We start from the raw sequence: 27,810 nt of genomic DNA, 5'->3' as shown, positions 1-27,810 counted from the left end.
CTGCAAAAAATACAGTAAAAGCCTAAACCATTGATCCAATGAGAAACTGTGGAAGGCCAATGTAAGATGTCTTACTAAAACTATAAAAAGATGAGTGGTAACAGGTTAAAAATGATCAGGGTAAGAGTCGAAATATTGAAGATTTTGCACAAAACTATTTGAAAATGTAAGTGTGGACCTCAGAATACAAAGCATTGTATGTCTCACTGGAAAGTCATTGAAGCATGTGCAAGTAACGGTTAAAAAATGAAATTAAACATCATAAAATGTTGCTAAGTTTTCAATGTGTTTTTTCCACAACCACCTCCGCCCCTATTTATATGTTAACGTGGAAAATAACCCGTATTGCAGCTGCCCGCACAAAACAAGATGTGGGCTGAGATGGACCAAGAGGTCCTGCAACATCAGAGCAGCTGCTTTTTATAATGTAACTCCACTTTACAATTCTTTATAATATTACAAATATGACACAATTGTGAATATACAGGAAATTTATTACAACTACGCATTGAAGATTTTGTAATAGCTTTCCTGTTGCTCAGTGGTAAGAGCATTGCGTTAACAACGCAAGGTTGTGGGTCCGATCCCAGTGGATTGCATATGCCTAAGTATAAATGTATAGGATAATACAATGCAAGTTGCTTTGGATAAAAGCGTCCGCCAAATGCATAAATGTAAATGTTGTAATATGAAATAAGACCGAGGAGCATATCCATATGAAGCAACATTTTTGTATTGTTTATTTGTACATGTCAAATCGGATTTCTTTGTTCATCATACATTTTATGATTATTCTTAGGTTACTGAAACTATTGAAACTTTCAACCCTCAGAAGTGTTTGACTGTTCCTTTAAGGGGGTTTGTAGTGGTGAATGGAGTGTCGGTTTACATCTCAAACTCCTCCTTCATTCTGATGAGGGTGTTCCTTCCTTCTTCCAGCCCAGAGCGCTTCTATCATCCTGGGATACAAATGTTTCTTTATCCGCACTCGCAGTCCATCATCGGAGTAGATTTATAAAAATACGGCGAGAAAGTTTGCTCGCCTGTAATAAAACCATGGGGCTGACACGCCGTTACGCTTGACGCGGAGACATTCAGCGTGTGGACGAGAAACTCTACACAGGACGGACTGAAACTTTTCTCGCCGTTGTTTTTCTCAACTTTTCGGTGCGCGACTTTCCGTCCCCCTCAGGACTAATAGACGACTCCCAGCACACGAATGGATACCAAATGATGCCCGTGGACTGCTTTTGATGTTTATTTCGGCGTGGTTTAGTAGGAAGAGCGCAGCGCGCGCACACGGAGCGAAACAACTCCCGTAGACCCAATCCGATCAACCCACAGGCAGGCTTTCTGATCCGATCCGATCCGATCATGGGAAAACTGGGATTGCCTTGTTTCTTCTAACGTCACGTTTTTGAGATTTGGGGTTAGTGCGGATTACAGCGCCTGCCGAGAGAAGAAAGTTTCCTGCGTTTGTTTTCGAGCAGAATTCGGAGCGTTTCGTTGCTTCCGACATGCCTCAGTTAAACGGGGGAGGCGGCGATGACCTGGGTGCGAACGATGAACTTATATCCTTCAAAGATGAAGGCGAGCAGGAGGAGAAAATATCCGAGAACGTGTCGTCGGAGAGAGATCTAGACGACGTGAAATCGTCTCTGGTAAACGAGTCCGAGAACAACAGCAGCTCGTCTGACTCAGAAGTAAGTCGCACTTCTACACGGTTGTTGTTTTAGCGGATCAAATGCGCGCGTGCATAATATACGTGTGCTGCAAATCCTAAAATCTGATGGTTTATTTCCCTATGCAAGCAAACAGACAGGCGCCCTCAGCCCAGATTCGACCTAGAAAGTTACGAGAAACAGAGAGAATACTTTGCGGAAGGTACAAACGTCTTTATTTTGGGCTCTTACGCTTTGTGCGCGTGCACTGGTGTACTTTATTCATTCACTGTCCTATTGTTGCTCCTCATGTTGTTCCCCAGCTCTGCGGCGACAGCAAGATGGAGGATTTTTCAAGGGACCCCACTACGCAGGCTATCCGTTCATCGTGTTCCCGGATCTCACGAGTCCATACCTCTCCAACGGGTCTCTGTCTCCCAGCGCACGGACGGTACGTGACATTTCCCTTTTTGCCGCGGCAGTCGCCTTTGTGACGTCACCTCGCGGTCTATATTTGAGACACTGTAACAATTTCTATCGCGCCACGCGCACTACAGAAGTTGCGCCATATTCCCTCCGAGTGGCCTCTCGAGCACCCGCAAGTTCCTTTGTTCGCTGATTGTCGCTTTTTCACGCAACCGAGTCGTGCGATGTTCTTTCCCACGGGTTAAGACCGTAAAAACCCACGCAGGCCGCGCTTCAGAAGTTTACCAAAGTTCCCCCCAGTTGCCACTTGTTGAGTCATGAGCGTACGTGTATTATGGGGCTGTTCTGGTGCATTGCACAATAAGTCATTTACTTAGGCTCACTCGTGCACAAAAGAAGTCTTTATTTGCTGCCTCATAGGGCATGATAAGGGACCTTTAGCATTGCAACCCTACGGAGATGCGCAGTTAATTTTGTATTATCATAACACGCGACAAACTGGAGGCAAGCCCGGGCAGATGACATTCATCCGGCTTTTTGCTGTCAGGAATTTGTCTTTACTCCCATTGTTGTTCTTGCGTGATACAGCGTTGCTATTTGAATTATGCAGATTCTGTGTGATGGCTTGCATCATATAAACTTCTGAGCTATGTATTTGTGTAGATTGTTGAATACGACTCATTCAGTCCTGGTCTATCATTGAAACTGGATTTCAATTAGAGAGCTGTTAAGCGACTATTGTTTTCATTAGTTACCGCTTGACGGCCCTATCAGGGGTCTCCACTGGATGCCCATTATCTTAATAACATCTTCACCTAGGGGGGCCATTTGGCTACCTGAGCAGCAAGCCCCCACAGAGGCGAGTGTGAATCGCAGCCAAATTGCTGCATATGTTTGCTTTTCTCTATTTAGCTTCAAGAAAGCCGTATTCGCCTGCTGCTCTGGAAAGCCACCATGACAATGTCAGCGTAAACGCTGAGGCATGCAAACACAGGCCAACACGTCATTGTAGAAAAATTCCTGTGGCGATAAACATTTTTCATTGTGGCGCTAACTTGTGGGAATGCATGAATCTGTAGGTCATACACATGGATATTAGATGCAGTATTAGATTTGCTTGTTTGCAGCACAATGGCTTTTTTCTACTCGCATTATACACAGAACGGTTGCTGTCGCATGAGTGGTTTGAGTAAGGAAAACAGGTTACCTTTAACAGAGGTAACAAAGACCGCTTGTGATCCAAGCAGATAAGATGCATAATAACATCTGACTTCTGGACGCTTCTGTGTGTGTGTTTGTTAGCCCGAAGGCAACTGATTAAACCATCTCTTCCTCGGTGTACAATAGCAAGGTTGTGTATAGTTTTGGTTCACAAAAGTTTGTGAAGCGCCACTCAGTCTATGAGGGAAAAAAACACGTAATGTTACTGAACTGAAGCAGAAAATTGTTTACGGTAACCGTTGGCACTGGATTCAGAACATAAACACAAGCTGTTTTGCGACGATTTACCAAGGGCCGTTATTTTCTCTCGGCTTTTGTTGTTTTGGTTTGTACTGTGGAAAAACACCAAAGGGCTTTTCTTGTGAACGATTAATGTCGCTGTTATAGTGGTCCTTTATATTTGTGTTTATTAGTCAAATTTTACAGAGTTAGTGAGCTTAACATGGTTTGCTTTAACCTCAATTTAATAGCTGCTGAAGAAGGATATTATCCCCCACAATCTCTTCTTTTTGGAAATGCTAATGCAGCACTTTGGTCGCATGCAATCTCCATATCAGTTGGCAGCATAGCTCTTTGTTTGCTCATTATCACTTCCTAATTTAATAACGTTTCCTTAATTGATTCAATTATTTTCAAATGAGAGCAAACAGCGGGGTAAAAGTCCATCGGTTTTGTCTGAGGGTTGGTCAACACGTTTTTGCTAGCTCGGTAAAGCGACTCTTATTTGATTTTCTGTCTCGGGCCTCGTGGTGAGACAGTAACGCATTGTCTAAAGTTGGTCTGCTTGTACGCGAACATCTGTTAGATGTTAACTTTTTTTTGCTAGCTTTAATACATCTATTTTAAACAACTTCTCCTAGCTTAGCGCGGTAGCGCACGTGTGGCTGACTTAGCAAAAGGTGGCCCAGGTGTTCGACAGTGCAGAAACGTTTCAACAATTTTGTGTAACAGCTTTGTAAAGGAAACACTTCACCAGGGGTTCGTGCCAGGCGGATCCAAGATATTAACCGAACTTAAGTGCTCTTATCGGACAAAGTCGCGCAAGCCAGCGAGCGGAAAGCCCTCGATCACGTTCCTGTGTTGTCAGGGCACTTTGACTCTTGACTGACGTCCTCTGTGAATCTCATCCCCTCTGTCTTTTAAACGATCTCCTCTATGATGGTATTTTAAGACCTGCGAGACAATATAAAGTAAACAAGGGAATTGTCCTGCGTACGAGAGGGCCTCTTTTTACATAAACAAACAGTGCTCTGGAGAGCGGCCCTGTCAACAGCCCAATCCTTTTCCACACACTCAGCACTCAGGTGGGGGTGGACGGAGAGAGAAACCAGGCACCCCCACCTCGTCCCACCTCCCGTCTTCAGCTACAGAGGGGACATTGTCCAGGTCTTTAAGTTAAGGCAACATTCCTGTAGCGCAGGACAGTTCAGGAAACCAGCGTACCAATGTTTGCAGAAATGTCAGAATAAACACAGTCTCAGTGTTTTGTCCTGAGTTAATGTGTTGTGGGGATGTTTTCTTCTTTCTGTAAGTATAAACTAAACAAACCCAAATTCATTTAGAAAGGCTTTTCTGTGTTTTCCACAAAGTTATGTTTTTTTGCCTTGAAGAAATCTTCACTGTGAATGCAGTGACTTGTTAGGAGGCCAGGAATTTCACAAGACATAAACCAGTTTTCTTTTAACTGTACTTATGTTTCATGAGGTAATGATGCGCTGACCGTTTCAGAACGTCGGTGGCATCTCTAGTGACTTCATTATTTGCTGAGATTCAAACCAGAAACGTTTCTCAAGACAAAACAAAAACAACAAATTTCAAGAGAACTGCTTTCCAAACATTATAGGTTTTCCACGCAATTACTAGACATCATCAGATGTCTGAGGAGAGTAGTTTAGGTTTACATGTGTACCGAGGGTGAACCACAGAGGTTGAAGAAACGCCACAGGAAGTAGATGAAGGAATGCAGGGAGCTGTTCTCAAGGTCGGAGTTGTAGCACAGATTTCTTTCCTGTTGATCATATCACGTCCTGCACCGGCCGCATGGAATCATTCAGAATTTGCAGCGATGGCTTTTTCAAATGTTGGCCAATTATCTTTGTATGACCTCGTGTTTACAGTACGGTGGAGATAACAGAGTGCTGTGGCTGGGCCTGTGGTTTTAATCGTTTTTTGTTTTTGTTGTAATGAAGCTGAACCATAACGGCATGTCACAAAGCACGCATGCTTTATTTTGGGTCTTTGTAAAACACGACCTGAAAGCATGATTTTGAAGTTTCTATGTAGAGAGTTAACACCATTTCAATTTGCGTCCGGAATTTATGCGCATAAAAAAGTTATATGACCTCTTGTTGTGTCTATCACATTTAGACACTGCATCCGATATATTTGTACGCCATAAACAATTAGGACTGGGTACGATTTTCTGCGTTTTACGCATCTGTAGGAAGCATTTTTAGAGCCATTTTCAGAATTCAGAGACACCATACAAACAATCCCAAAATACGGAAAAACGCATACGAAAATTTCTGGCTATGTAATTTGTTAGGCGCTACTTTTGTGCAGTTCCTTCGAATATTTTTGAGTCAGTTTTTGCGTATAGTGTTTGTTTTGTCATTTAAACTTGTAATACTGTTTCAAGGTATTAGTTAGTTTTGAAGGTGACCCATATTTTCACGCTAACATTTAGGCACTTGCTTGCATGTGACTTACAATAGTGAGGGAAACATTAAGCATTTTAGGAGGCAGTAATGTGAAGTGCTTTACAAAGTTTCCATGATTCTCTGAGACAGCTATTGGAGGAGGAAGGAGAAATAAAAGAGTATTTTTATACCTATTAATTGTTAATATACATGCTTATTATGCAAGTGCAAGTTTGGATCAATCAGTGGTTTAGGGCGGGACCACCTGTTTGTCAACCAATGGCGAAAGGTTTTTATGATAGTTACACAGACATGACACAAATCGCCCTGTTGAAACTGAGGTTTCTTTTGATTTATCCAAAATGTACGGTTTGTCTATGATGGATTTAAAAGTATGCCAGAAATTCTGGGCAGTCGTAAAGTTTCTAAGACAAATCTGGAATGTGAAAAAGCAGCACGAATGCAATTATTATAATCTTTTTGGAGCATGTTCTCCGTGGTGAGCGCTGGGATTTGTTTTCTCTGTGGCCTTGATGAAGTTTCCGTGCTGGATTTGAGAGTGTGTGCAAGCACGTTGGAGCCTCTGACCTCATTCCCCATTGATAAGATTGTGCCGGCAGTGGTCAGCGCTCATCAAAACCCACTCCACGTTGGGTTGCGCGACCCGTGCTGAAATTCCTCCCCCTCCTTCCCTCCCTTCAGAAAACGGCAAGCTCTCGCTCGCAGCCGCGCACTGACTTCATGCATCACTCCATGCTAATAAAACTTGATTGTGCCGGGGATAAAGTTTAAGGGGGTAGGGGGGCTTCAGGCTTCATCAGTCTGGTATTTTTAACAGCTGTTTTCAGTTATTACCTTGCAGCCAGAGCTTCCTGGAGCCTCGGGGGAGGGGGGGAAGCAGGGTTCGAGGGGGGAGTTTGGGGTGAAGCGTTATGGGGATTTTTTTTTTTAGCAAGCTGTAGGGGGATGCGGGCGCCAGGTGGGTGAGAAAGTGGGCAAGTCGCCAGGAGCGTGTTTGTGAGATAGCTAAGCAAGTGAACGCAGCGATAGCGCGTTATCTCATCGCAGCCCTTCACGGTCTCACATGGCCCCCTCGTCGCCTCTGCTTCGCCAAATGCAGAAAATTCTGCAGGAGATCTGAATTGAGCATGATCAGGATTTTCTCGTAGGGCGAGATGCACTTGCTGTTAATTCCTCATAATGATCGCTTTCTTGTGATATGGTGATTCCTGAGAAGTGGGGCGACGGAGGATGGGCATCTCAGAAGTTTAATCTGCATTTGTGAGGATTTCCAGTCAATGACTGCTTGGCTGCACTTAAAACTTGATAAGTATTATAAATTAATTAATTTAAAAAAAGTTATAAATTCAATGTCAGCGAAACAATAAAATTTCTGTCTAAACGCCGCAGGGCGTCTTTGCCATTAGTGCTGACTACATGGGTTATTGTGACGCGTCGGCCGTAAGCTTTGGCCTGCTTTGTCGGCGTTGAAGGCCTTTCTCTGTTTCAGGGAGTCATCGGTGGACGAGCTCTTTGTGGGCCGGGGCTCGGGGGTGGGCAGGCAGCCCCGATTCTCGTGTGAAATGAGGGCTGTTCAATAGTGACTCTTGGCCGAGGTGGCAGGGAGTGTATGGGCGCTTTTATGAATAGAAGTCTTTCACTTGTTCAGTATGGCTCTGAAAAGCCGAACAAAAGCCTAGAGGGTGGCGACCGAGCGCTACACGGTAGATCCACAAAACACTCCGCCGGCGAAGCCGTAATCCCTGAGACATCAGCAATTGCAAAGGCCGAATTCAAGCAATGTCACGCAGACAAAGTCGACGGTTGACAAATGCGTCGGAGACGTTTAGAGTCAGATTTGGCGTTCGTTTGACAAAGGCTTACGGTTGTCAAAATGTTGGATTTGTTGTTCGTCTGGGAATTGTATTCGGGATGTTTTGCATTGTAGGTTCATGTGTGATATCCAAATGTTCATTATTTAAAATGTAACCGTTTAAAAATCATTCGTGGTTAAACCGATCAACGACGAACTAATCCGAAATTTGGTGTTGAACACTTTAAATGCAAGAACTAGATGAAAAATGTCTATTGAAAAGTTGTACACTGATGTTGTGTTCTGTGGTTTGACAGTGAGACACATCTTCACATTGTTTCAGTCGGGGTAAGAGGTCAAGGTTCACAGCCTGTTGACGTGACTCACAGTTGAGCGGGCACCAGAGTTCCAGCGGGGGGAACGTCGTTGCGCTCCAGGGCTGACAGTTGATTCCCCCTCCCCGTCCAAACCCTCTATTAGGATGTGCTCTGTGCTGCCAGACCCCACATTGCCTCCCCTGCCTCGCACACACACACACACCCCGGCGCTCACTTCCTCTTAAAACGACGCTTCCATCGTGCGATGATTAATTAGAAAAGAACAAAACAAAAAATCGCGCTCCAATTCTTTTGGCTCCAGACATTCATTGGCCGCCCCAGTCTAGCAAGTTCAGATTGGTGGAGTGGAAGTGACATAACCGCTGGCACAAAAGAGCGACCGTGTGATTGGAGGAAACCCCGCATTGTGTGGAGTCGGGGGGTCCTCGGCAGACGAAGTAGACCTGATGGCTGAGAGCAGCTCCATTGTCACATGACGTGTTCACATTGGGCCGCAAGCTTTTGTGCGTGTATGCATGTGTTTTGTTTGTACGTGAGAGTGTATGTCTTGTCCAGCTGGGTCTTGTCGGTCAGAGCATGGGCCACCCCTCCCTTCGCACAGCTGCAGTTTGGACCCAGAGGCGCAGTTGAGGGCTTGTGTGAAACCCCCAGAGGTTTACACTTGTCTCCAGATGAGAACCTTATTGTAATGGATTGAACAGGCAAGGTTTTTATCTGGAGATTTTCATATTAACTTAAAAAGCTACATTTCTTAAAGGGACAGTTCACCCCAAAACCCCTTACTTGTGCAGAACACGTAATGTAACATCGGCCCCCATTGACTTCCATTCTATGTACACAAAACCACTTAGACATTTCTCAAAGTATCTTTTTTTGTGTTCCATAGAAAAAAAATGAAGTTTAGAATGACAGGAGGGCGAATAAACAATGCAAAAACATTACCGAAGTTGTCGTTAACCCACACCCCTACTCATTTATTAGCGTTCACATAAACTCTCAAAAGATCATCACCTTACCAATAGTTTTGCCCCCTACGTTGTTGTAAACCAAAACTCTCTGTTTGTTGACGTTAAGCTGCGAACCGAAGCTCGTTAACAACAATGTTCATGTTTTTAATTTGTGACCCAGGCGCCAGTTAGCACGTTGTTTAGATTTGATACTTTCGTCTGCAATTGTAAACAGTTCTTAGCACCGCATCTCTGAAATACTCCCAGTTTGTCGCAGCCAATGTCGATTGCGCTCTCCCACCCCACCTCCCCGGCCCCCCTACAGCTCCTAGACCACGACATCGTGAAAACCGCACAAACACGCAGTGTGTACTTTCCAGCCGCTTACAGCTGCGAGCAGTGAAATCTGGATTGCGTTAGCCCATGCACAGTGATTTATAAATTGTTTCTCAGGCCATAAATTCCCACTATAATTGCGCTCCAGTCCCCCTTCCACTCTCTGCACACTCTTTCTATCTGTCTCTTTTTTCGTCTTTCACTCCCTCACCTCCTGCTGTCCCAAACGTGCGCGCTCACACGTGCACGCTCGCACACACGGTCCGGCACTAATTGTTTGCAGGAGGAACAGGTTTGACAAGGCAGAACGTTTTCGAAATTAGGCAGGGCAGAGTGCTATCGCTTGCTATTGCGAGTTTTGTGTCGTAGTATGTTGTGTCACCGCACTCCCCCCACCACCAGACAGCCATTGCCCAATAGGAAACATTTGTAAATAGTCTAAAAACTTATGATAACCCTAATCTGATCGCAAAAAGCTGCGCTATTTTCTCTCCTGCATTTAATTGCGATGAATGCGATTTTCCCCTCTGAAATGGAGTTCGCTCCAACAATCGCTTTGCTGTAGAAGCGAGTTTATAATTTGCATCCCAAAGGTTATAAAACGTACGGTTGTTTGTTTGCGCTTGTAGCTGGGTTTGTCTTAAACAAAGAAAGTGAAATGTGTTTAAGGGATACTTCAACCAAATATAAAAGTTCTGTCATCATTTACTCACCTTCGAGTTGTTCCAAATGTGTTTTTTGATGAACACAGAGAAAGATATTTGGAAGAATGCTTTTAACCAAACAGATTTCAACCCCCATTAATTACCATAGTAGGAATAAAACAATGGTAGTTAAAGGTGACCCAGAACTGTTTTGTGTCCTACACTCTTCAAAATGTCTTCTTCTGTGTTCAATATAACAAATAAAAAGATAAAGTAATTTTTCCTACTATGGGAGTCAATGGAGGGCAAGATCTGTTTTTTCCAAATATCTTTCTTTCTGATTATCAGAAAAAATTCTCGAAGGTGAGTGAATGATAACAGAATTTTCTTTTTTGGGTGAAGTAGCACTTGAAGTTTTGTTCATTTTAACTGGACGTCATGATGTCTTGTTTTTTGGGCTTTTGACACCGGTTGGGCTTGTTATGTTTAGGAGGGGTGTGTTGGGTAAGGGGTGAAGTTTGAGTAAGTGTGTGCATGTGTGTGTGCTGGTGGGGGGGGGGTTCTAGAGCGCGAACACAATAAGGCCTTTGTCTTCATTATGAACGCAGAATTTAAGAAAAGGAGAAAGGTTCAGACTGTTTCTTATTTCACTTTATCTGTCTTTACTAAGCAGCCTTGTCGAAATGTAATTGGCTCTCAGATTTTAGACCAAAGAAATGGTGTATCTTACTTTGCATGTCATGTGTCATATAGCCATACATTTTAAAAAGCCACTATTCTGGTTTGCTATGAATCATGATTGGTAGCAGTAGTGTTACTTGTGTTATTATTGTTGGATAAGTTGGGTTATAGAACATGACTGTTAAAGTTGTTTCAGGTTAAATGCAGGGCTTTCTTAAGCCTCTTGGCTGCTTGTGGGTTAACAAGTCCATGCTGTTAGTCGTAAACCTTGGTATAACTTGGTCTAGCGTTGTAACCAGATACCAAAATGCTGGAAACGCGTAAATGACTTGTAATTGACTTTAAGGAGGGAGACTGTGTTTCACTTTCGCAGGGAACTCCAGCAGACATCTCATTACTTTCTCGTGGTCGTAATTACGCGTTCGTTTTATTTGACCTACTGTTTTCTTGCGCCACAGTAGCTCTTTTATTCCTCAGACAATGCTGACTAGCATCTGTGCGCGCTTTTCTTTTCAAAAACACCACGCGTCAAAATGCACGTTTGAAGAATCATTTCATCTGCATGCTCCACTTTTTATATATTCAACTTTTGCTTTCAGTCTTTTTCTCGATTGGGAAACTTAAAGGTCTCCTGAAGGTGGTTCTTATTCTTCTCCAACCTTTCTCTTGTCGGACGCCTGTTGAATGCAAACTTTGCCATCTCTCTTGCCCTCCCGAAACGGGACGCATTGCCATGGAAACCCCTGGTCTCTGGATGGCTGACCTCTGAACCAGTTCTTTAAGTAGGCAGTAAATGGAGGGAGTAGAGTTATCAGTGAGGTCACAATAGTATCCATGGGAACTCGGAGAGCAACTGTCAGTCATGAGTCGTTCCAAGCCCGGTTCTTTGGGGATGAAAAGAGGCACTTTAAACACGGCTAATGGAAGCAGGTCTACAGAAAGAAATCTTTAAATACATGCTCTTACATTTGGTTGGTTTGGAGTTTGACATACATTTTAAAAGCTTGACTGTTTTTTGGCTGCTTTGTGCTGCAATCAGTAATCCTTCGTTGAAAATAAACAAAAATCTATTATGAAGAAAGTCTACTTAAGAGTTTAATTATAATTATTATTGTCCGGTACAAATTTCCGGGACAGGTCGTTTTAATATCATTTGAGCATGCAAGGCCACCTGCAGTTTTATACCTCAGACAGAGATGGCGATAGAGAGACAAAAGGTTGGAAGTGAAGTTATAAAGACAATCTTCTTAAACACTAGTGGAGAGGCACCAGTATATAAATAGTTTGATACCAATAGCCAGTAATTCTTATATCATGGCTGATGACTGGTATTATAAATCTATATTTTCTCTCTTAAGTGTGCAATGGAAGAGCAGTTTTTATTGGGATTACTGGGATTTTGTTTTGAATGGGGTGCTAAGAAGCAGTCGGGTCAGGATAACATACCTGAATCGAAATGAGTGTCTGCTGGTCCTTTGGAGCTTAGAGTTCTCGAAACTTTCTCAGAACCTTGTTGAATTACTTCCTTAAGTGATCGGAGAATGAATAGGTGAATTGTCGGTTATTGTTTCTGTAGTAAAATAAATCTGATTTGATGAGACCTCTTCACTCACTTTACAATGACTTAATTTCTTTTTTACATTAACATTGTATTTTGTCCCGAGATGTTTTTTGCCGCCATCTTTCTGTTTTGCAGTGCAGAGAGGTTCAAGTGTCGTTCATATTTTGCAGTGGTCTGCAAATTAATTTCCAATTAGCAGAGATAGGGCCGTCGTTTGCCTATGAATTGTTTACTTAATTATCAGAAAAGCCCAGAGCACTAAAACAAACAATAGACCTGAATGCCATCCTGCGGTGAGGGAGGGTCGTAACCTGCCGGGCCTATTGTTTATCTCACCGGTGGCAGAGAAAAGAGCAGCCAGAGGTGTCGCTCGCATAAATCAATGAGCACAGGTGATGTCAGAGCCTTGGGCCGCATCAGGATCTGTGCATGTAATCCAGAACCTTTTGTCTGGATGAACTGTTCTACAGTAATGCTGAGATGGTAATAGATTCCTTTGTGCTTCACCAGAGTTTTGCTGTGTGTGTGTGTGTGTGTGTGTGTGTGGGACAGGCAGAAACATTGTGGAGAAATGGAGGCCATCCTTAGGATGATTGACATGACCTACGTGACGCCGTCTTAAGATTTATTTATTTTTACTCTTTTCTAAGAAAGTCCTGCTGTTAAGCAGAAGCTCTTCACTTGAGGTATGCGGTTTAAAATCTCTGGTATTCAAAACTAAAGTTGGTAAAGACCTATATTCTGTTTAATTGTGTTACAGAAGGGTCGTATGGTGTTTGTTTTGACAGAAGGCTTAAATTCTTCAAGTACGTGACTGCCGTGATTGAGTCATATGTGAAGTTATACATTGTCATAATCCTGTGAAAGAGACCCGTCATCTCTAGCGTAGCAAGTATTTCAAGGGATATTTCACCAATAACGAAATCTTCTGCAGGATACAAAAGAAAATGTTTTGAAAAATTTCTCAAAATATCTTATGTTGTGTTCCGCAGTCATAAATAGGTTTTGAAGGACATGAGGGTGAATACATTTTATTTTAGGGTGATCTTTCCCTTTAAACAACAGCACTTTATTCCGTCTCCCTGATTCACTATAATGTATAGATTATCAAAATAACATGGCTGGGTTTCGATTCTGATGTTCCGATTCACAAGCTCTAGATTTGAGTCCGTGATTACAGATTTATGTATCCTATTGATATTTCTAAAAAAAGATCAGTAAACATCAGATTGCAATGGTGAATTAACAAAAGCGAGAGCTATAAAACTTTATTTAAGGGTACACTTGGGTATATTGAAACAGAATAGTCCCATACCTTGATCAAACAGGATCAGGTTATTTAACATGTAAGATATAACAAAGAAAATTTTGCAAAAAGATGCTTCCTTTTGTGACATCCACCCGTTATAAAAACAGTATAGGATAGTAGTAGCAATATCATTCACCTTAATGAATGTTCAGTGCTTGCTTAATTATGAAAAAAATGGATTCACGGCTTTTGAGAATCGACCGCATTTATATAAAACGATTAATAGCCCTACAAAATATCGTATAGAAATATTTGACATTTTGCTTTTATATTTATTGTTTCGTTGACTTTTCCTTAATGTGCCAACATGTTTTTCTTTTCATAGCTTTATATTGATTTGTAAGACATTTGAGAAGTTTGACAAGTGTGTTTCATAGGATTCAAACCTGTATTCCTTCTCAACCACAAAGTCAATGTTGCACATTGCAAAGCATCTGCTCCTGGAATTATGTCTTTCGCATACAAATCCCCAAACCCCTAGACTGTTTATTTTGGCTGATCTCTCTTTGTGTCTCTGGAAAAGCAGGGCACAGGTCCCTGCAGTCCGGTAATGTGTGTGTTTGTAAGGCAGAGATTGTATTTCAAGATAGTATGCAAAGTTTGTCTGTCAGGTGGCATAATGATGGTTGCGTGAGGAAGGTGGATTGTATTCTTTCAGTCATCCATCCAGTCTGCAGCGGTGAATACCAGATCCGCAGAAAAACTAAATGTTTTTAGAGGGTGGTTCCTTTCTTAAAGAGACAGTTCACTCGCCCTCTTAACATTTCAAACCTGTGAAGGCAGAAGGTGAAAGTGAACCACACAAACAAATCACTAGATCTTGGCTCATCCTGCCAGCTGTAAGGAAACCGTACCAGCCACTGCTCATAAACTTGTTTTGTTCTCCGCACCAGCAACCCCCCCCCCCTCTACACCGGACCGTAATGTCTTTTCCATTTTTAGACCACGCTTTTAGCCAGACTTCCTCACAACAATTCTACTTGTGATGAATGATGTTTTAAAGAAAGAAACGTGACTATATTAACCTCTAATGTGCCACAACGACATTTTTGTTTTGGGACACGAATAGGGCTGAAACGATTCCTCGAGGGATTTAAATACAAAAAATCATCGAGGCAATTTTTGTTACCTCGAAGCTTCATTTAATCCATTTAACTACAGTACACACGGAGCACTGCGTTTCCCCACGGACCGTTATTACTAGCGCACAGCCTGCTAAACTCTCAAGTCTCACGCATTCGCCGTGAAACACACGCACTTTAGTCTTTTCATTTCTCTTGCTGATAAATAAGTGATAGATTATTGAAATGGTGAACTGCTTTTTTACTTAGTTTTAGTCTATTTTGCGAGTGAAACTTCTTTTCAAACTAGATGCGGACTAGTGGATGACGAATCCTGTTATTTACACGTACAAGTGTCTGTTCTGCGTGTCTGAATGAACTGCACAATTAATCCAAATACCCAATTAATTGATGGAAAAGTCAGTAAAGCTAAAATAATGGAAAGCTGCAGCCCTAGACGAGGTCTTGTCGTTTTGGTTATAGCTTGAGGAACTCATAGTAGTTAAGACGGTGGTTTACACTTTATGTATACAGCCGAAGAAAAAAGACCATTCCAAATGTTCATGTAATCAGATTTGATAGATGTGTTATGGACCTTCCAGTCCAGTGTTTGTTGAATTTCAACAAAATCAAACCTTCATCCAACAGCAATGTGAACGACTGACAGCATGACGAGACGCACGGAAATTGTGAGAAAAATATTACTGTTGTATTGCTTAAGTAAATATGAACTTATTTCTTAGTATTTGAGGTCTGAGAAAATAGATTATATTTCAGTTTGTGTGAAGAATAATGCACTGCAAGTCTTCGGATAAAATCGTCTGACAAATGCATGTAAACGTGTGTTCGACTGGTTTTGACATTACATTTGTCAGATAACTCTGTATGTGAAGTACCATAAATATTGTTTGAAAAAATAGTTTTTGGAGTTCATTCGTCTTAAAAGCAGATGTCTCCTCGGCCCCTAAAGATTCGCAGGGACATCTGATATGCTTTGACTTCACGCAAACCAGACGACCAGGCCTCGCCGGAAGCTACAACTCCGTGCAGCGGCGAGAAACTCAATTTTATAAATTGCTGCTGAAAATCGTATGAGCACTGAGCGTGAGAGACATAGACAAGCTGAGAGGCATCAAACTTTGACACGTGCGCACTGACCTATAAGGGTCTGTACATTAAACGACATCTATTCTTACATTTCTGTCTTGTGGCTCCTCCCTGTCCCGCCTTTTATTCCGCATCACTCCACAACGGCACTTTCTGCATTCTCTCATTGATTTATAGAGGGAGATCTCTATTGTGTTCCATAAATTCTTCATGGCTCTGACTTTCCCCCTGTCTTTCTCCTCTCCCGGTGCATTATGGGACTTCCCAGCTGTTCCCTCGTGCTCACATCCATCCAGCTGGGCTTTTACTATGCTGGGACTTGCAGTCTAAATCATGTTTAACTTCCACATCTCGCCCCGTCCCCTGGGCCCGAATGCTCCCGTCTCCCAAACTGCCTCGGTTAATGCTCACAGGTGTTAAACAGCACTCGGTGTACAGCTCGCAGCTTTCAAATGAATTTAGACAAAGAACAGCTGGACTTGTGGAATTTGTGTTTAGGAGCTTATGCACAAAGGCAAAGAAAATAGCCACGTGGTAACTTTGGCTGACGTATTCCTCTTTCTTCTGTGGAACACAAAAGAAGATATTTGGAGAAATGTCTCGGAGGTTGTGTAGTCAATGGGGTCCAGTGTTGTTTGGTTAACAACTTTCTTCAAAATATCTTCTTTTGTGTTCAATGGAAGAAAGTCATGCAGGTTTGGAAAGACATAAGGGTGAATAAATGGTGAAATAGCCCCCCTTTTAAATAATCAATATGAATTAATAACAAAATTGTTTTCGCTTTTTTATGCAACGCTGAGCTCCTTTTGGAGTTTTGGGTGGTTCTTGACTCCTCTTCTCTTTCCTACACAGTATCTACCAATGAAATGGCCCCTGCTTGACGTTCCTGGGACGGCGACCCTCAAAGACTCCAGATCAGCCACACCAGGGCACTTAGTAAGTTCACGTCCAAAAACACATTGTGCTCTTTATTCAAATGTGTCTTTGTTTAAACATTCTGAAACGAGTTTTGATCTAAAAGCAAATTAATGATTTGTTTCAATTGGTGTAGTCAAGCTTAACGTGTTTCACTGTGACCGGCAGGAAACATAACTCAGCCCGGTGGTTTGCCCACACAAGCGCGACTAGCTTTTAGCTGAAACCCGGCTTAGATGAGGGCTTAAGGTTGTCGCTCATAGTGTCAACAAGCAATGGACTTTTTCACGCCACTCCACCCCCTTAGGGCACTCATGTGACCCAACTTTTGACCTGCTGCACCCATTCCAGACACCATGGCGGAGAAACTCAGGAATGCTCGCTCCAAATGGCAGCTAATCCATTCCGGAGGCACTTTTTTAACCCTCCAAACATAGAGGGTTACTGCTCTACGGACTGAACTTATGCCATGGTGACAGTGATCACACTAGCGTCTGCTTAATGACTAAATGTAAACGGTACGTTTTCATTTCAAAACGAAGTTTCCGTGTATCCACTCTTCACCAACACTAGCGTTTTCAAGCTGTTCCCAAGCGCTGCCCATCCACACTGAAATCTATGAAAAGCTTACATCCATGTTCTGCTCATAAGTAAAACCTAAGACAAGTCAGCATATAGTGTGTAGTGTGGACAGGGTCTTGACTGTGGTCTGGTTGCAGGTAGATAAGAGCGTTTGCCAAAGGGATGCCAGTGAGAATCCAATTTAAAGTGTGAGATTACAATAACCAGACATTAAGACTCGACACACAGGGGTTGGCGTTTCGTCTTATTTACAAATCATGTGTTTCACAAAGCATCATTCTGTTAGTTTCCAGACAGGGTGAATAACTGCAATGGGGGAATTTCAATTCAATTATACACGAGTTGACCATTGAAGCCTGTTACTGCTGACTTTGCTTTAAAACTCATCCGAAACACTGAACTCTACAGTTCGCCCATCATGAAAATGGACATTGCTTCCTCATTAAATGCCATTGGCAACTGAGATTTATTTCAATGATGCAGATTCAGGGAATCTCTGGTGATTGAAGGATTAGTTGGCCTTGACCGAGGTCTCGTTGTGCTCTAAATGAATGGCGGGCCGGCTGAAAACGCACCAGGCTGCTGGGCGGGCATGAGTGACCCGTGGAAACCATTTCTGTGGCTGCACAGATTGGGTCCAGAAGGCACGCATGCTAATGGGGTGAGCCAGCACGGTCCGAAAGGCTCAATTATTCAGGAACCGGGTCCGTTTATCATTCCATTGGCTTCCTTCTGAGAGTGTGTGTATGTGTGATATTGCAGCACGGTACCCACGTCCTCACATCGCCTTCCATACAATGCATCTGGACCAGGGCCTCATGAATGATACATCAAACCAGAGCAGAGGGGCAGGTGATGTGTGAGGCATTATGGGAACTTCAGGCATGTCGGCTCTGGTGTGATCTGTGAAATCTTTAGGGAGTAGTATTCTTGTTTCTAAAAATCAGGGTATTTCTTTCAGGATTAGATGACTCAAAACCGTATGCTCTTTAACAATTGAATTATATGATTTTACAGTAGTTAAACTGAAGGTCCTATTGACATTTTTCACGTTTTAAGCATTAGCATTAGCTCAAACCTTATCGAAAAAAAGTGCTACAGTTTGCCAAGCACTTGAAGAGACCTATATCAGCTCTAGACGGTGATTATCAAATCCCACCAAGTTTAGCGAGCATGTACAGTACATTTGCTAAATTCACTCTTAGCTAGCCATCTTGGCTGTTATTGTATCTCAAGGCAATGCACGTTATGTAGTTAAGAAACATTTATTATATACTACTTGAACATCTTTATCCATTTGGCTGTTTAATTGACACAATGCAGTTGTGGGTGAAGCCCATTGTGCTGTGAACATCAGGGTTTGAGACAGGCGGCGTCTAGCGGGCATAACTCACGAGTCAACCTGCCATTTAAAAAAAAAAAAAAAGTTTGGTGACAAATGGATGCTTGATCTAAATCGTTTGCTAACTAGACATTGAAAATTTATGTTTCACATTGTTGGCATGTTGTTTCCGTTGATGGGAAAATGTTTTGATGCAAAAACAAGATCATTTGATTGTTACCACTTTAAACAGCCCTGGCATCCATGGTAAATAATTGACTTTTTAAAAACATTTGTGCGGAGAAGGCCCGTACATATGAAATCCTTTATAAACGTCTTTCTTCTGTGTAGCACAAAGTTGTGTCCATACAATGGAAGTCAATGGGTTCCAATGTTGTTTCTTCTTTTGTTTTCCGCAAAAAGAAAGTCACACAGGTTTGAATTGACTTCACTCACAATAAAGATCAAACTATGCCTTTTAATGGATATTATAAAAATGAATGTAAGAACTCGGAGATTAGCGAACGCTCTAGACTTTGGCTTGCGATTATCGTAAATCGCACCTATTGTTAGTGACGCATGGATCACACTGCTTGTTTTGGCTTGTCCTCCCTTCTCAACTATTTCATTATCCTGCTTATGAATATGTTTTAGCCTCTCAATCTTCCACCGTCAAAGCGGTTCATTGTGTCTTGATCCCTCTTGCTCAAACGTGTGTTTGCTCAGTAACTCAAGTCAGAGATGGAGGAGGTGAAGCCAAGAGGAAAAAAACAGCAGGTCACATTTGCGTCTTGCTTCACGGTGTGCTTGTTTTAGCAGAGCTCCAGACTTAACAGCCCCATGTGGTGGCACCAGAAGTCATCTTTTGCTCTCCTGGAGCTCGGCTGATACATCATGGCTCTGGGACTATGCGACACATAAACATCAGTATAAAACGGCGAGTTATTTGATTTTTTTAGTTGACCGTTTCAACTGAATGTTGAACGAGGGGGCATCAGTAAATATGTAGATGAGAACTCTGGAGTCAGAGTAACTTAAGCGTGATACAAAAGGTGGAACTGTGTTTACACAGTGACTCACTTTTTCTGTTTGGGGAGGCGTTTTGTCAGCTGTTTTTGACTGTCATGCTGGTCAGGCGTCTCACAAAAGTAGATTTAAGAGATTTATCAAGTTTCACCCGTGATGAACTGCCCGACTTGTTTCAACAACAAAAAACGATCTGTCTTAAAACAGCCTGTTGACAGACAAGCATGTGCTGAGAGCTCAGTGCTGCCACCTAAAGGTGAATTCCAACATTCAAGATTGGTTGCCAGTGTTGATGTGATGTTTTTGATGCTTCTGATACTTCCAAATGTATATAGCACACCATGCTGTAGACAGTTTCTCCTGTTCCATCAAATATAAGAGATGTGGCAACAAACAGGAGTACCCGTCCCAGTTGTGGATTTAGATGTTTGGAGTTGGGCCCTATCTAGGTTGTTTGACGGGTGGAGACGGGGTCTGGCGGCAGTGTGCTCTTGGGGTGTCTGTGATGGAGGCGAATCGGCCGACGTGTTGACGCAGCAGGGATTCTTGGCAGGAGAGAGAACCAGATTGAGAGACAAGAGTTCCATTTGCACTGTACTTGCAGTTCATTACCATTTCTGCTTTTTACCGTTTGCTTACTTCCACGGCCCCTCTGAAAGTCCTCCTGGGTTGCCGGGAGTCTGAGGATCGGTTCGTGTCGGCAGATGGAATTCAAAATTATGCACAGACAGACAGTCAGACAGATAGACAGTCAGAGAAGGCACACAGGGATCTGGAAGTGTTTGGACTGTGGGAAACGCGAGCCAGCCGTGTCTCAATGCGGTCCTTGTTCACTTTCACAGAACGCTGGATGGTGCAGAGGTCAAACCCACTGCCTACGTTGTGGTGGGGGGAAGGTTAGCGCGGAGGAAACAAGACTGCATTCTCCGCTCTCGCTCCCTTGTGACGTCCTGAGCCAACAAGTATCCCATTGAATCCACGGCTCACCACCTCACATAGGCTTACGTACACATCACAGCTTCTGATATTATTTTATTGGCGCTGCTATATTTATGTAGTTTGTTCTGGACTTGCGGTTGTAAATAATATGATAATGTATGTTGGTTGTTTTAGGCCAGAACCTTATGGAAGTTTGTGGGTACCACAATGTGGAATATTTGTTCAAGGTTGGTTTAAGTCAAAAAGAGTATTAGTTGGTCTCATATAGCCCAACACACTGCACAAAGCTAAGGATTTTTCTTGATAGAACGTATAGAAAAGAGATAGAAGTCAGAAAAAAAATCCTCATTAATAACCATTATTACACGTTGGAATGTTTGATTCTGATTGGACAGTCTCGACATTTGCAGGTTCGTTATTCCCAGATAACAACATCTCAAAACCAATAACCCTCGTAAACCCGAATGCAGCAAATCAAATATTTTGACAAATTAGATAAAAATATGTCTTTAATAACATGTATTGCATAACATTTACAAATGCCTGTTCGTGACTTTGAGCGTTGTTTCTTACCTTAAAACTGCGTTTCTTCACGGAAGGACCGCAATTGGTAAAAATTATCAAATTTTTCTAAATCACATTTTATGTCCAGTTTTTTCTCATGTGCCAAGTAGCCGTGTAATAAACGGGATAATGTACAAGCAGCTGGCTGTTGTCGCCAAATAACCCCCTTTAGAACAAGCCCTATTAAGAACAACATTGGACCTCATAGACTTCCATTGTATTTTGTTTTGTAAGATATAAGGGTTAATAAATGATCACAGATTTTTTTATTTGGGGTGGACATCCCTTAAAAATAAAACTGATGGATCCTCGCAATTTTGTGCCCAAAGCCTCTAATGTGGTTTGATCCAACAGGTGATGTCTATAGCCGCCTTTAAAACCCAAAGGTGTTGCGAGCATGTTACCGCAACCTCTTTTCACGTGCCCGCCCACCTTATGTTATTTACGGCAAATGGCAGCTGGCAATGTGAAATACCGCTACCTGGTTGTTGCTTTAGGTGTGAATTCTTTCGCCCTCCACGCAGCTGGTCAAGTGCCTGTGTAAACTGGTGTTTATTTTACTTTGGGAGAACTGGGGAAAAGTAAACGCTGCAGCCCAGTCCTATTGTTCTTTAACCCCCCGGCGTCGCGAGTAATGAGGTCCAATGGATATTTTTCATCTCTGTGGTTGTTTAAACATGCCCGCTAATCTCACCCTACTACTCTCGTTCTGTTTTTAGTCTAACAAGGTGCCGGTGGTTCAACACTCACATCACGTCCACCCGCTCACGCCTCTGATCACCTACAGCAATGAACACTTCTCTCCCGGGACGCCCCCGTCTCACCTATCGCCGGATATTCTCGACCCAAAGACAGGTCAGCATCACATTTACTTCATGTTTAATTTATTTTAGTTTTCTTTAAGGGGAAATTAATATCAATCTTGTCTCTTCAGGTATACCAAGAACCCCTCACCCATCAGAGCTGTCTCCGTATTACCCTCTATCTCCTGGGGCAGTCGGGCAGATCCCTCACCCTCTAGGATGGCTGGTCCCTCAGTAAGATTTTCACACACATAACATGTCATGAAGTTTGTTGAATGGAGTTTGATAAATGATCACCTTTACACCAAAAACACCATCTGCTTTCCTTTGGTATTGCTGTTGTAGTGTTGTGTTGCTAAATAGTTCATATCTTTGTTTTCAGGCAAAGCCAGCACATGTACTCCATCCCTCCCGGGGGCTTCAGGCATCCCTACCCCGCGCTGGCCATGAACCCCTCCATGTCTAGGTATGCGACAGAGGCGTTTCTGCACCAACATGTTGATTTAAAGTGAAAGCCACGTCTATTATTAGATATGAGACGCAGCCAGCGTGACTCCCTGTCTAAAATCCACAGGGGAGAAGAGAGGACAGGAAGCCACTGATATCTTTTTTGGTCTGAAGGAAAGCTTTTTGAAGTGCGCTTTAATTTGGTTTCGCTCTTACAACCACAGCTTGATGCGTAATGCTTACTCAAAGATGTTGCAAGGAAATGAACGAAATAATTAGAGAAAAATATCGACTTCCGTGAAATGTTTGACTAAATGGTGGAAAACTGAACACTAATCTTTTTAAGGGATACTTAACCCAAAAATGAATATTCTGTCATCATTTACTCACCTTCGAGTTGTTCCCAATGTGTATAAATGTCTTTGTTCTAATGAACACGGAGAAAGATATTTGAAAGAATGCTTGTATGCAGATCTCAACCCCCATTGACTCCCATAGTAGGAAAAAAACAATGGTAGTTAAAAGTGCCGAAGAACTGTTTGGTGTCCTACAATCTTTAAAATGTCTTCTTTTGTGTACAACAGAACAAATAAAATGATAAAGTATTTTTGCTGCTATGGGAGTCAATGGGGGGCAAGATCTGTTTGTTTATAAGCATTCTTCCAAATATCTTCGTCTGTGTTCATCAGAACAAAAAAACTTGAAGGTGAGTAATTGATGACAGAATGGACATTTTTGTGTGAAATATCACTTTATATATATATAATTATACATAAATATAAATGATACACTATGAGTTACTATAGAAATGGATCATTCCTACTCGTGAACAGCTCCGAGTAGGATTTTCCTCTCGTAATTACGACATATTTCCCCTAGTTTGGTCTAGTTTCATTGCCTACCTAAAGAACAAAACCACATACTTTCCGAGAGTTATTGTTGCACAAGCTTAAGTTAATAAATTATCCAATTATGTAAGATCATTTTCCACGTATTCAAACTTTTTGTCGAAATGCAAGACATTTTATAATGTTAGTTATTTATTACCAAATATTGCTTTCACAGATATTTTATGACTGCGCCTTCTTTGTCTGTAACAAAACGTGTTTGAATTTATTTCATGACACTGCGAAGTGCTGAAGTCCAGTGGAAATATGCGTTTAACAAGAATGAAGAAATCACTGATTGGAACGCAGTTTTTTTCTTCGTCCATTAAAACGACAATGCTGCTATTGTATTAGCTCTTATGTCTTTGGAAGCCGTGACTGCAGAATTTTACAGATGCAGCTGCTCGCTTTTGGTGCTCCTGGTGTGAGCTTTACTTCATCTAACATTGAACCTAGACTACATTAGAAAGGCTTATAAGATATGACATTATCAGTAGTTAGTCTAAATCTATCTGCTAGTTTATTTATACCAAAGTTCACAGACATGTACCATGTTATAAATCTATGTAGCAATCAATAAATACCATTGTTTTCAAATATCGCGACCAATATTCTGTCTCCCTCCAGTCTGGTATCCAGTCGTTTCTCTCCTCACATGGTGCCTCATCCGACTCACAGCCTGCACCAGACGGGCATCCCTCACCCTGCCATTGTGTCTCCTGGCATCAAACAGGAGCCCGGTGGCGACAATGCCAGCAACCTGACACACGGGTGAGTCCCTCTCTTCATTCACTCTCTCCCGAGCCATTTTCCCCGTTTTACTCCAGCCGTCCTAAAATCTGTCTCCTGCATTACAGGAAATCCTCAGTGCCTGCGAAGAAAGAGGAGGAGAGGAAGCCTCACATCAAGAAACCTCTCAATGCTTTCATGTTGTATATGAAGGAGATGAGGGCCAAAGTGGTCGCGGAATGCACCCTGAAAGAAAGCGCCGCAATAAACCAGATCCTGGGCAGAAGGGTACGAGCTCACATCTCCATTACAGAGAGAGTTTAGATGATGGAGGAACAAAGGGGTGCATTAGTGTGGATCACATTTTCTCGTGGTAATGGACAGAGTAATAGAAGGGAGAAGCATTAGATGGGAATAATAAGGACATTTCATGCGTGTTCTGCGGCAGCCCCTTTTCTAACTTACTTACACTTTCTAACTAACTAGAAGTGTTGTTTTGTTGATATTTTAGAAAGCGTTTCTACTAAAGGAGAAATTCGAATGCAGGTGACCTTTAATAAACATATTGATTAAAGTATATTTATACAATAGCATGTGAATTTTTTAATATATTTTAGAAATACATTGTTACAAAGAACGATAACTATATTAGCGTCTACACAAACGTAAAATAATGGATATTCTATGCTTGCATTTTCACATGTTAGATGCACTATGCCTTAGGATTCACATGGATTTTGATTGGCTGTCAGTGTTTTATCACTCATTAGCTGAAAAAAAGTTCTGAAAGTCACACCAACAGCGTAGTTTTTCATCATCGTAGATTGTTTCAAAGCAACGACATAACAAGCAACAAAGCAAAAAAACTGTTACTTATTTAGACTGTGATACTAAGTTGAACCGCTAGATGTCAATGTCCCCTTCGTTTCCTTTAAATGCGAAAAGTTACATGAGCAATTATAATTAATTGTCTATTTGATACAATTATTATACAAAAAATCAATATTAATATCAATTTAATTAAATCTAAATGGGAATATTACAAGCCACTTGCCATACCGATAAACAAACAAAGACTGGAAGTTGTCTTCCGTCCAGCCGCGTACATCTATTGAATCCGCCTACAGTGTTAAAGTTACGATCCAGTTTTTACCACTAGAATTATTGAAAATATGACTCGGACTGAATGCAATAGGAGAAGTTTTTTGTCCCGTATATTAAAACGCAGAAATATGTGTTATAGTTTGAATGACTCTTGCGTTTTTCTTTCGCAGTGGCATTCGCTTTCACGCGAGGAACAGGCTAAGTACTACGAGCTGGCCAGGAAAGAACGGCAGCTGCACTCTCAGCTTTATCCCGGCTGGTCTGCGCGTGATAACTACGTAAGTGAACCCAGAGTTCAGGCCGAACACGCATGAGCTTCGGCTTCCTATGTTTTTGGCAGCGCGAGGAGCGTCGCTTAATCAAACGCATCTAATTTGTTCCAAATCATGTTTCTCCGCAGGGAAAGAGGAAGAAGAGGAAAAGAGAAAATAAACCCGACTCCGCACCAGAGAGTACGTGTCACAGGCCATCTGTATTTCTCTCCCTTTCCTATTTCTGCTGCTTGTGTGTTTTCCCAGCATTCCTGTGGTTCGATCACTCAACTCTCAGATCATGTTGGATTTGTTTTAGTTTGTCAGTAGGAGCTAGATGACGATACATTTGAGCTTTTTCGTTTGCACGTCTGTTTGTTAAATTGCAAATAGATCTGAAGTGAATTGGTAGTTAATGGCTTTTTTTTTTTAATGACAGGTTTCTCGCCCCAGCACAAGAAGCAGTGCATGCCGTACCTGCCGTCAGAGAAAATGTGTGACAGCCCTACCTCCTCTCACGGCAGCATGCTGGATTCGCCTGCCACACCTTCCGCCGCCCTGGCGTCTCCGGCGGCCCCTGCCGCCACTCACTCGGAGCAGGCTCAGCCCCTGTCGCTCACCACCAAACCGGAGGGACGAGCGCACCACCCGCACTTCCCCCTGCCAGGGAGAGCCTCGGGTTCCAGTTCCTCCTCCTCCACCCCGTCTCCTTCATCCCATCCCAGCATCTCTCTCCACAGCCAGTCGGCAGCCCTCCTCTCTCGCCCCATCCCCTTCACCACTCTGCCCCCGTCTCTGCTCTCCCCGTCCTCACCTTTCCACCAGCCAGCTCTACATTCCCATCATGCCTTGCTGCAGACACAACCTCTCTCCCTGGTCACCAAACCAGTGGAGTGAATGGAAAACCAATGTCAAGGAGAAACTTTTTACAGCTGTATATTGCCTTTTTTACCTTTTTATAGATATTAGACCACGTTTTTATGATAGAATGAAAAGGAGTAATTATTGGTCAATATTTGACCACCCCTCTATTTTGCTTCGTCTCTTTGAAACAAAAATGTATTTTTTGTAAATTGCCTCACGGTTGCCTTTTCCGACGTGATTCTCCAATGTTTCTACTTGTATAAAAGACATATGTATAAAGGTTTCTCTTCCCTTTTTTTTTTTTTTAAAGACGAACTCGACAAAATGCAATTTGTAGTTTAAGTTCAATTCGATCTTACGGTAGTTAGGAGTTTGATTTTCATTACTTCTTTCTTTTTTTGTCCTTTCTTTTTGGTATCACCTCACCCATTTCCTAACCCCGTGTGTGTGACTCTCCTAAGACTCCATAGCTAATAAACCTCAAGTTATTTCTAAAGGCTCTCTTGTGTTTTTGGGGGGTTGAAGACTCCGCATGTGATCACTGACTGAATAAAGCAACAAATACTCCAAACAGACCCAGAACCAGAGGAGCTAACAGTGTTCCTTTATCAAGTTGAAAGTCATGAAGTGCCCGCTATATAAAGCTCATGGTCTTGCAGGAACTCAATGATATAACAATTGTTTTACGATCCTGAATGGGGCTTATAAAGCCTTATGTGTTCGATATCTCCGTAGTTCATTCTGTCAGTTTTGTCTCTAGTTTATAACATTGTGGTCTTTGATAGTTTAGATAGTTCAAGTGAAGTAAAAAGATGTCCCCCCCATTATTCAAACATGTTGAATAATTTCAACATGTTTACTTCACAATTACGCGTGTTTTGACATAATGCCATTGTTTGTAAAGTTGAGGCTTGAAAAGTGTCCACTAAGATGTCATTATCAATGACCAAAAGCAATGGTTACTAACTCTCGGGTGCCAATAGCGTGGCCTCTTCGATTCCAGAATTTTTGGTATCGATTCCAATTCTTAGTTTTGAAATTGAAAGAATCGATTCTAAGACTCCTACGTTCATGTTGTCTCAGGCGTCTCAGAGGATCAAGCCGAAAAATGAAGGGCCTAAAATGGTTCCTTGCAGCCTAGAAGAACCTTTTAGGCTAATGTTCTTAAAGAACCATTTATTCAATTTCTATAGTCTGTTGGTTATTTTTGTTCAAAAGACATTCAGGGGATGTTTATAGCGTCTCTAGTTTTGCTCATTCGCTCTCAAGGAAACTTGAAGGCGCAAAGCAATAGACGTGTCATCATGAGATGACCGGGACACTCCATTTGAGGTCTATTGGGCTGCAAAAATGACACATTCCAGGCTGAAGTAACGTCTTGCAGCAAAAATGAAGATGCTAAGAATGGATTTGAGGAGCTTTGAGAAAAGAGCTGTCTGATGTTTTGTGTAATAAACCATGGATTGCCAACAGGGCTCGTTTGTGTGCTTGATTTTGTGTTGTGGGAATATTCATGTTAACCTTGAAAAATATTGTGGAGTTGCCTCTTGCAATCCCTTACGAAAATTTACCATGGTTTTACTACAGTTAAACTTAAAGAAACATAGTTTTACTTTAGTTAAAACAAAAAAAGG

General features: G+C 42.2%; 1 protein-coding gene across 1 annotated transcript; it reads left to right on the top strand.

Annotated features, from left to right (window-relative positions):
- Positions 1–740: 740 nt before the first annotated feature.
- tcf7l1a (transcription factor 7 like 1a) lies at positions 741–26,672 on the top strand. The gene is made up of 12 exons (XM_056736686.1): positions 741–1,703; positions 1,812–1,884; positions 1,985–2,112; positions 16,597–16,680; positions 21,811–21,946; positions 22,026–22,128; positions 22,277–22,360; positions 23,856–23,999; positions 24,086–24,245; positions 25,232–25,339; positions 25,462–25,513; positions 25,752–26,672. The coding sequence occupies exons 1-12, from the start codon at positions 1,518–1,520 to the stop codon at positions 26,207–26,209; spliced, it is 1,716 nt and encodes a 571-aa protein (XP_056592664.1). The 5' UTR covers positions 741–1,517; the 3' UTR covers positions 26,210–26,672.
- The last annotated feature ends 1,138 nt before the right edge of the window (positions 26,673–27,810 follow it).

Source organism: Triplophysa dalaica, chromosome 22, assembly GCF_015846415.1.
Source record: "Triplophysa dalaica isolate WHDGS20190420 chromosome 22, ASM1584641v1, whole genome shotgun sequence".
NCBI lineage: Eukaryota > Metazoa > Chordata > Actinopteri > Cypriniformes > Nemacheilidae > Triplophysa > Triplophysa dalaica.
Note: the sequence above shows the minus strand (reverse complement) of the source record. Positions and strands in the feature narration are given on the sequence as shown.

Coding starts and splice junctions, on each gene's coding strand:
- tcf7l1a (XM_056736686.1), top strand. CDS start 1,518: ATGCCTCAGTTAAACGGGGGAGGCGGCGATGACCTGGGTGCGAACGAT. Junction 1,885..1,984: donor GAGAGAATACTTTGCGGAAG/GTACAAACGTCT, acceptor GTTGTTCCCCAG/CTCTGCGGCGACAGCAAGAT. Junction 24,000..24,085: donor GCCAGCAACCTGACACACGG/GTGAGTCCCTCT, acceptor CCTGCATTACAG/GAAATCCTCAGTGCCTGCGA.